The sequence below is a fragment of the Mobula birostris genome, chromosome 2, assembly GCF_030028105.1.
Source record: "Mobula birostris isolate sMobBir1 chromosome 2, sMobBir1.hap1, whole genome shotgun sequence".
NCBI lineage: Eukaryota > Metazoa > Chordata > Chondrichthyes > Myliobatiformes > Myliobatidae > Mobula > Mobula birostris.
Genome location: NC_092371.1, coordinates 232,965,639 through 232,976,107, shown reverse-complemented (window position 1 = coordinate 232,976,107; position 10,469 = coordinate 232,965,639). Strand labels below are relative to the sequence as shown.

General features: G+C 44.2%; 1 protein-coding gene across 1 annotated transcript in view; it reads left to right on the top strand.

Annotated features, from left to right (window-relative positions):
* Window positions 1-465: 465 nt before the first annotated feature.
* The window catches only part of slc35f1 (solute carrier family 35 member F1), a 379,593-nt gene continuing 369,589 nt past the window's right edge, over window positions 466-10,469 (top strand). Inside the window, exon 1 of the mRNA XM_072279244.1 lies at window positions 466-833. Within this exon, the coding sequence (XP_072135345.1) occupies window positions 481-833 (353 nt within the window). The 5' untranslated portion in view covers window positions 466-480. The remainder of the gene's footprint in view (window positions 834-10,469) is intronic.

The following is a 10,469-nucleotide window of genomic DNA, read 5'->3' as shown; positions in this document are numbered from 1 at the left end:
TAATAGCTCCTCCCCCCATCTTTGTATTATCGACAAATTTAGCCACAAATCCATTAATACCGTAGTCCAGATCATTGACATATATTGTAAATCCTGTAAGTATTCAGCAGTTTAGGCAGCATCGATGGCACGATAAATCAAATTAAGACTTCGGGTCAATGGCCTTTCAATACAACTAGTTTTAATTGTGAGACTCCAGACGGCGGCATGAACTCAAGAACTGCTTTGCAGAACGAACACACACACAAACACACACACACCTGAGCTAATTGTGTCCTGCATAACAGTTTATAAGTCAGGAGGAAAAAGCATGGTTAAAAGCCAGTCAGCTCTTATTTTGAACAATTGCCAGGAAGGTTAGGGCTGAAGATGGGAAGAGGATGGGGAGGCGGTGTGCGTCCTCAGCCGGGGCGTGGTTTAAAGAGTGAGATAACCGAGCAGACGCTGACTACAAGTCCCAGGTGTCCGTGGACCAGGCGGATGGAGGGAAGAATTCCCCCCCTGCCGGAGGGAACGAGAAACTCAGCTCATCCAGAGCAGGTGTTGGCTCATCCGCCTCACATTCTCTGCCAACAGCCTCTCAGCCCCTCGTCTCCGCTTCAGTTCGGTGCTCGAGTCCCAGCGCCGGCGGCTCGGCGGGGAAGAGGGCGAGGGCGCATTCAGTGCAACCGGCTCCCCACCATCGGTCCCGGCGCTGCAGGATGTTCCCTGCATTTTAATCCAGCAATGATCCCCGAGCAGCGCAATCATGTTGCCACCATCGAGAACATCCCAGCCGAGGCCATTAACGCATCGCCCACCCTGCTGCAGAGGATAAGAAAAGTATTCACAAGGTAAGAAACCAACCTCAACCCCCGCCCCTCTCAGAGAGAGTCCCGTCCGGCCTCAAAAGACCTCCCACTCCCCCAAGTCTCGCTCAAAGAGACCCGCAGTGAATCAGGTAACTGGTCACACTCGCTCTCAGCTGCTGCTGTACCGGGCTCCTCCGTCGCCAACCGGGGGGGGGGGGGGGAAAGTTGTCGCCTCCTTATAATTATGAACATAGCCGTTCTTCATCTACCTCGCCCTCAGTTTGTGTCACATTTAGAGTCACCGCGGTGCGAAGAGACGCTCACACTAGTTATATTCCTTGAATATCCTGTTGCATCGAATTCAGTTGAAATTCAACAGACGAGTTGTGCTTCAGCATCCCTTCAATACCTTCAACCCACTTCATTATTATGCCAGTGATTAGCAATTGTTTGTGGATACTGAGCGGTGCTTCAATTGACTTACGGTTGATGGAAAGATACGCTCTTTTTAAAAAAAAAATGTTGTTACATTGAGGTGCATTTAGCTTGGACTTCACTACAGCGAGATTATCTGAGTTAGAATCGTCAGTGTATTTTTTTTTGTTCAAGTGCCCCTTTCGAGACTGTGGGTAGGAAGCCGAAAGCCGGCGATGATCACTAATGCTCTTTGTGAGCTGTCTATTTCCCTTTCATCGCTGGCTGTGGAAGGGTGCACCCATCAGACAGGCGAGAGAAGTGGTGGAGGTTCTCCCCATCTGGGGAAAACAAAACCCTGGTCGAACTCGACTAAACGTCCGTCAGTATATCTTGCATTATTCCTGTAAGTTCGAAGCTCTTAAAACAAAAGACATTACTTCAGAACAAGCAAAGCACGGACACGGACACACGATAGGGATATTCTCAGCCCTTTCTTCACACTGTAATAGTATTTCTTTGCGTGTGCAATGATGTGGACACTGCCCAATCTAAATTTTCTTTTGCATGCGTATTTGTGTCATATGTTTTCAAGGCATTTGTCTAAACCAGATTTTTTTTTTAAAAAGTATCCATTTTGGCCATGCCAATGGGCTATGTGGGGAACGTGCCGAGTATGATGGACTCCATTGTTCGGGTGTAGTTATTGATGTATTGGAGTTGCCTTGAAGGGTACAGTTATAACTCACGAATAACTGATAATTAAAACATCATTCGAAACGCCTTATACTGTCAATAGGTTATTTCCCCAGAGTTTACCTACGCGTCTATTTTTCCCATTAAAACTCTCCTGCAACTGATTTATTATTGGAGAATTTCACATTTGACAATAAAGAAAAGGGCTGGGGAAGAAATGAGAATAATCCAATTCTGTCCTGCAGGAACAGTAAAGAATATTGATCAATTTCCATGCTCCTTCCTAAAACAACATGATTTTTTAACGTCTCTGTTTCAAATAAACACTGATTTGCATAACTGGATATGGACTGCTATGAGCGAAAGCTTAGCATCAAATAAGTTTCCAAAAGCTCAGAGGTCTAGCAAAAACCTGACGTTACTTGTCAACTGACTGTACATTTTATACAACTAAATGAAACATTTCTCTGCACCATGGTGCACCCACTATATATACATCTATATATATATAATCATAATCACACAGGGTACATTAAACAAAATATTACCACAAATGAGTTAATCAAATATAATTCAACATGCCTGTGAAGTGTGCAGCACAGGTAAATAGTACAGTAACGGTAAACTGGTCCTCCGGGTTTGGTTGTTTACCCATGGCTAACAACCCTGAATGGTAAAACAAAATTGTTATGAAAACAGCAATGAAGAATCCTTCTACCTCTGGTATTCCTGAGCCTCCACCTGGGACTTGCATGACTGACAGTAGTGAAAACCAAGAGGAAACTACTGACATGATGAAGGAAGCCCTGAACACTGCCAGAGATGGAGGATCTTCATTACTGCCCTAAATGCCAGTGGCATTACAGGCAGTAATAAAAAAACAGTAAACATGTTCAATCAATGGGCAGTGAGAGTTTCCATTCATAAGGAATAAAGTTTTCTTCTGGCTTGACAAACGTAGCCTTCAGCCCGTTCAAAACGGAAACAATGGCTACTTCAGGAGTTTGGATCATTCCAGAATTTTGACACCAGCAATGTTGCCTTTGGAAAGAGCTGTTGTCAACAGTCATAGACTCATAGAAAAGTAGAGCACAGAAACATGCCCTTCAGCCCATTTAGCCTGGGCCAAACAACTTAAAATGCCTGCTCCCATTGACCTGCACAGGGACCATAGCCCAACATATCCCTGCCATCCAATGTCCCTATCCAAACTTCTCTTAAACATTGAAATCAAGCTCGCATGGGTCCTGTTCAAGATTTCTGAATGTCAGTGCATCATGGTTGATAAACTGAGTTTCAAATGGAGCTTGAAGAAATTAAGGTTAATACATTGCATTGTTGAAGTATAGCTAAAAAAATTGTAAACCATGCACAGTATTTGGGTAGATCTGTTGTAGATGATGTGGTGTTGTGATCTTTGAAGTTCACATCCAGTGATCAGGAATGTTTTGTGTGCTCTTGCATGGGAATTCATGATACTTACCAGTGTTTGGAACTTTTCATTTAAACAAAAAAAGATTTTTAGTTTATTTGTGATGTACTATTTCCCCTTGTATTTTGGAAAGTTCTCCATATATTATGGTTGGAAAAATTCTTTTTGCCATCAAACACATAAGCTTGCGTGTTTCATTGCAGATTTGTCCAATCACTGTGAGGCAGATGTGACTAATAAGAGGTGATCAGTTCAACTGTCATCTTCACACAACCATGCTAATGCCTTCTTCAGAAGAGCATTAGGTGTAAAAGACTATCCTGAATCAACAGATCACAAGAACCAGCCTCACCTCTATGGACTGTGTCTATGCTACTCACTGCCTCAGTAAAGCAGCCAGCATAATCAAAGACCCCACCCAAATTTTCTCTCTTCTCCCCTCTCCCATCAGACAGAAGATACAAAAGCCTGAAAGAGATCAAGGACAGCTTCGATTCTACTGTTATCAGACTCTTGAAATGACTTCTTGTGTGATAAGATGGACTCTTGGCCTCACAATCAACCTCATTGCAACCTCGCCCTTTATTATTTACCGACACTGTTTTTTCAGTAGCTCTTGCACTCTCTTCTGCATTCCTATGGCATTACCTTATTCTAGCTCAATGCACCATGCAATGATTTGAACAGTACGCAAGACAAGCTTTCACTATATCTTGGTATATGTTACAATAATAAACCAACAGCTTTTAAACATGACAGTATTACTCTTATTGTTCTTTATCGTGCCTTGTGGTGCATCGGGCGGCTTCTTTTGCTGTTTCCTTGGCATTTTTCCATTATTTGATGAGGCCAAATTGCTAGCTCAATTCACACAGATAGAAAGCATGCTGGCTGGATTTGAACCCAGGACCATTCGTCTCGAAGTCCAGTGCTGTGCCACTACACCACCATTGGATTGTTGAAATTAGTCATGTCAGGACCTCGGTTTATTAGTCTAGAAGGGGAGCAATAGGTGTAACCAAGCTTCTTAGTCAAGAATTGTTCTTAATTGAATAGAATTTCCATAGACTTCCATAAGGAAGTACGGAACAATAGATTTTTCGATTTCTTGGCATGTTGTTTTGTAGCGTGTAAATGCACAGGCTCACAGCTTCCCTGGAACAATTTGTATTCCTCAGTGAAGATGATGACACATAATTAGATTTTTGCTTTAGGAAGTGAACATATTTATGCATTTTTCATTTCTTATGTAAATTAGGAAATTCCATAGGCACAAGCGATTCTGCAGATGCTGGAAATCAGGAGCAACATGCTGGAGGTACTCAGCAAATCAGACAGCATCTATGAAAGGAAGTAAACTGTCAATGCTTCTGGCTAAGAACCTTGGGATCTTGATCCATAATGTTGACTGTTTATTTCCGTCCATATAGGAAAATTTGCTTTCTGTGTCTGTGGTGAGGAAGGCAAATGCGATGTTAGTTTTCATTTCAAGAGGACTAGAAAACAAAAGCAAGGATGTAATGTTGAAACTTTATAAAACTCTGGTGTAGGCTCATTTGGAGTATTATGAGCAGTTCTGGGCCCATTATCTTAGAAAGGATGTGCTGAAACTGGAGAGGGTTCAAAGAGGGATCATGAAAATGATTCCAGGATTGAATGGCTTGTCATATGAAGAGTGTTTGATGGCTCTGGGTCTACACTCATTAGAGTTCAGAAGAATGAGAGTGACCTCATTGAAACCTATTGAAAGGTGAAAGGCCTTGATAGAGTGGATGTGGAAAGGATGTTTCCTGTGGTGGGAGCGTCTAAAACCAGAGGACACAGCCTGAGAATAGAGGGGCGTGTTTATAGAATGGAGGTGAAGAAGAATTTCTTTAGCCAGGGAGTGGTGAATCTGTGGTACTTTGTTGCCACCAGGCAGCTGTGGAGGCCAAGTCTCATAGATATTTAAGGCAAAAGTTGATAGATTCTTAATCAGTCAGGGCATGAAGGGATAAGGGCAGAACGCAGGAGATTGTGGCTGAGAGGAAAAATGGATCAGCCATCAAGAAATGGCAGAGTAGACCCAGTGGGCCAAATGGTTAAATCTGTTCCTATATCTTATGGTCTTTCACTTTTTTTTATGGCTAGGAAAAATCCAAGTCTGAACAGACAAATAGTATACAATTCTTCAAAAAGCTGAGAAGTCATATTTGTGGAATCGCTGACGTATGTGAAAAGGGCAACTGCAGAAATGTGTTTATTAAGTTACTAAATCAAGTAGAGTTTATTAGCATTAGGTCATTGAGGCAATGTGTGAGAAAACTGAGGTAATTTGGCAGTGCAGAAGTAAACTGCATGAATATGGATTCACATTGAAGTGGGTAGTTCTTTAATAGTGAGGAAAATATCTTCAAAGTCAGTATTGTTTTTTTTCATATGGTCCCAGATGTATTAATGGGAATGCAAATGAAATTTTCATATTATGATTGACAGGCTTTCTGGTAGTGACTAAATAATGTGTACATTTGGAAACATGATTAGGTTTTTGTAAGTTCAGATCTGTTACGAGTAATGGAACAGATGTTGCCCTCACCCACATCTCCTCTGTTTCATGGATATCTGCGCTCACCCATCTTCCTGTGATAGTGTTGCTCTTCTCCTTACCTAACACCTGATGAGCCTCTGCATCCAACACATCATTCCCTGTAGCTTCCGCCATCTCCAAAGGGACCCTACCACCAGGCACATCCTTACCTCTTCCCCCCCCATCGCCCTACTCTCCGCTTCCCACAATGCAATTCCTTTCTCCATTTGGCCCTCCCCACTAATCTCCCTCATGGGATTTAATCCTGCAAGAGGCCGAAATGTACACCTGCCCATTCACTCCTCCATCTCCCATGTTTAGGGCCCCAAACAGTCCTTTCAGGTGAGGCAATACTTCACCGTTGAATCTGCTGGGGGATGTGGGGGCCATCTTTTGTGTCCAATGCTCATAATGCGGCCTCCTCTACATTGGGAAGACCCTTCGTAACTTGGGGGACTGCTTCATTGAGTACCTCCGCTCCATCTGCCAAAAGAGTAACTTAGAGATGGCCAAATATTTTAATTCCCATTCCCGTTCTGACATGTTGTGCCATGAGGAGGCCACCCTCATAGTGGAGGAGCAACACTTTGTATTCTGTCTGGGTAGCCTCCAACCTGATGGCATGAATATTGATTTCTCCTTCAGGTTTAAAACATTCCCTTCCCCCCTCCCCTCTTCTTCTGTTCCCCACTCTGGTCTCTTTCCTCTCCTCAGCTGCCTATCACCTTCCTTCCTGTGGTGCCCCTCCTCCTTCTCTTTCTCCCATGGTTCACTCTCCTCTCCTATCAGATTCATTTATCTCCACCCCTCTACCTTTCCCACCTGCCTGGCTTCACCTATCACGTTCTAGCTATCCTCCTTCTCCTCCCCCACCTTTTTATTTTTGGCATTTTCCCTCCTTCCTTTCTAATCTTGAAGAGGGGTCTCACTCATGAATGCTGACTGACCTGCTGAGTTCCTTCAGCTTTATGTGTGTGATGCTTTGGATTTCCAGCATCTGCAAAATTATGTGTATATAGCAACAGATTGTTCATCCTAAGAAACATAAAAAGCATGCTTATATTATTGTTATCATCATTATGAGCTATGTCGTTTGACATGGCTGATCATGGCTGCAATTGTTGCTGGCAAATATTTCTACTGAAGTGGTTTTCCATTGCTGCCTTCTGGGCAGTGTCTTTACAAGATGGGTGACCCCAGTTATTCAAATGATCTTAAGGGATTGTTTGTCTAGTGTTAGTGGTCGCATAACCAGGACTTATGATATGCACTGGCTGCTCATACATACAACCTGCTCCCATGACTTCATGTGATCCTGATTTGGGGGTTGGGGATGCTAAGCAGGTGCTACAGCTTGTCCAGGGGTGACCTACAGCCTGGTGGAGGGAAGGAGCACTTCATACCTCCTTTGGTAGAGACGAATTTCCACCCTGTCACCTGCCATGTTATATAGAGTACAGATATTTATATCCAGTAGGCCCTTTAGGTGACCACCGAGCACCTATCTGTATTAATCCCATTTGCTATTAGTTGATTGACAGCCTTCTATGCCTTAGTTGTTTTGTCGAAGAGTAGTTTTTTGGTATTTATTGATGCAATTTCAACTCTTGATTAGAAAGACGTACAATATGTCAACTTTGACACCAGTAACCAGTTTGGGGTTCCTGTGCAGTTTATCCTAAAATTCTATTTATTTTGAGAGACATAAATAGTGGACAGGCAATATCTTTTTCCAAGGGTTGAAATGTCTAATACCAAAGGGCATGCATTTAAGGCCGAAGGGAGTAATTTCAAAGGAGATGTGAGGGGTAAATTTTTAACAGAGAGTGCTGAGTGCCTGGAATGTGCTGCCTGGAGTGGTGGAGGCAGAAACTTTAGGAACTTTTAATAGAAGTTTACATGAGCACACAAATGTGAGAAAAATGGAAGGATATGGACATTGTGTAAGCAGAAGAGATTAATTTAGTTGGCCACTTGACTACTAATTTAATTGGTTCAGCACGACATTGATGGCCGGAAGGACCTGTTTCTGTGTTGTACTGTTGTATATTCTAAATTCTATTAATTTTTCTCTGAGAGTCAATGACTGCAAACATTTTCAGTGTCAATACAATGTCTTTGGTAAAGAAGCACACTATAGAGAAATGGGACTCCTATTAGTAAGTTTAACTGCTTTGTGTCTTTTTAGATGCATTGGTACCTCCCAACATAAGTTCTTAATATTTTTGTGATTGAAGCACTTTCTATTAGATTACTGTGCAGCTGACAAAAATGCCATTACTGGCCACTTTTAAAGCCACTGTTGGATCCCTAGTTTACTCAACACTAATTATAGAATTTAATTGCCTTCTCTGTGCTAGTTATGGCCTGGCAATCTTGTCAGTATAATTTGGTATGCTTTAGCTGTCATTCAAAATTTTACATCCATTAGAAAAGTTTTGAAGTCGCAGGTTTAGGCATTAAAAAAGTCAAGTCATTTCTTTCTGCTTCTGGTTAGAAGGTAGTACTTACTGCTTGCAACGCTGTGGCATTTAGGGCAACAATGAAGGTCTTCCATCTCTGGTGGTGTTCAGCCTATCTTCATCATATCAGTAGCTTCCTCTCAGTTTTCACTACTGTAAGTAGTCATGCAAGTCCTGGCTGGAGACTCTGGAATACCATTGTACTCAGATGTAGGAGGATTCTTCATTGCTGTTTCCATAACGATTTTGTTTTACCAGTCAGGGTTGTTAACCCTGAGCTGAACCCCAAAACCTGGAGTACTGGTGGACCACTTTTAGTCTCGCCTCTACTCTTTGACCTATTTGGCATGGGTGACCCTACCGAGAACCAAACTGTAAAGCCCTGACTTCAGCCAACATGGCTTTCCTGGTCACTGGGGTACGCAAGCCTCCAAACAAACAACACTCTGGAGGAACGCACAACACGCTGGAGGAACTCAGCAGGTCGGGCCGCATCCGTGGAAACGAACAGTCAATGTTTCGGACAAGACTCTTTGTCAGGACTGAAGAGGGAAGGGGTAGAGGCCCTATAAGAAGGTGGGGGGGAGGGTGGGAAGGAGAAGGCTGGTAGGTTCCAGGTGAAAAACCAGTAAGGGGAAAGCTAAAGGGGTGGGGGAGGGGAAGCAGGAAGGGGATAGGCAGGAAAGGTGAAGAAGGAATAGGGGAAAACACAATGGGTAGTAGAAGGAGGTGGAACCATGAGGGAGGTGATAGGCAGCTGGGGGAGGGGGCAGAGTGACATAGGGATAGGGGAAGGGAGGGGGAGGGAATTACCGGAAGTTGGAGAATTCAATGTTCATGCCAAGGGGTGGGAGACTACCCAGACAGTGTATGAGGTGTTGCTTCTCCAACCTGAGTTTAGCCTCATGGCAGCAGAGGAGGCCATGTATGGACATATATGAATGGGAATGGGAAGCAGAGTTGAAGTGGGTGGCAACCAGGAGATCCTCTCTGTGTGGCGGATGGAGCGGAGGTGCTCGATGAAACGGTCCCCCAATCTGCGTTGGGTTTCACCGATGTAGAGGAGGCCGCACCGGGAGCACCAGATGCAATAGATAACCCCAACAGACTCTCAAGTGAAGTGTTGCCTCATCTGGAAGGACTGTTTGGGGAGATGAATGGTGGTGAGAGAGGAGGTGTAGGGACAGGTGTAGCACTTACGCTTACAGGGATAAGTGCCGGGTGGGAGATCTGTGGGGAGGGACATGTGAACCAGGGAGTCGTGGAGGGACTGATCCCTGCGGAAAGCGGAGAGGGGTGGAGAGGGAAAGATGTACTTAGTGGTGGGGTCCTGTTGAAGGTGGCGGAAGTTGCTGGATCCGAAGGCTGGTGGGGTGGTAGGTGAGGACAAGGGGAACTCTGTCCCTGTTGTGGTGGCGGGAGGATGGGGTGAGGGCCGAAGTGTGGAAATGGAGGAGATACGGGTGAGGGCATCATTGATGACGGCAGAAGGGAAACCACGATCCTTAAAGAAAGAGGATATTTGAGATGTCCTGGGAGCAGATGTGGCGGAGATGGAGGAACTGGGAATAGGGAATGGCATTTTTGCATGTGGCAGGGTGGGAAAAGGTATAGTCGAGGTAGTTATGAAACTCAGTGGGCTTATAGGAGATGTTAGTGGACAGTCTGTCTCCAGAGATGGAGACCGTGAGATCATGAAAGGGGAGAGAAGTGTCCGAGATGGACCAAGTGAATTTGAGGGCTGGGTGGAAGTTAGAAGCAAAGCCAATGAAATTGACGAGCTCAGCATGGGTGCAGGAAGCAGCACCAATGTAGTGTCGTTGTAGTGAAGGAAAAGTTGGGGAACAGTACCAGTATAGGTTTGGGGCATAGGCTGCTCCACATAACCAACGAAGCTGTGATCCTCTTGGAGGAGAATAGAGTACAGAGTTGGAATTAATTCAGAAAGCGTGTAGCTTGGGTGGTTGATGGTGCGGTTGAGTTGTTGCATATTAAAGATGTCTCCTCGTGTGGTAATGACTCTTGCAAGTAAATTGCCAAAATCAGAGAACAGCACAACCCAACCATCAACCAGCTGAAGCACACTGATGATGTGTCCTCGTATGGTG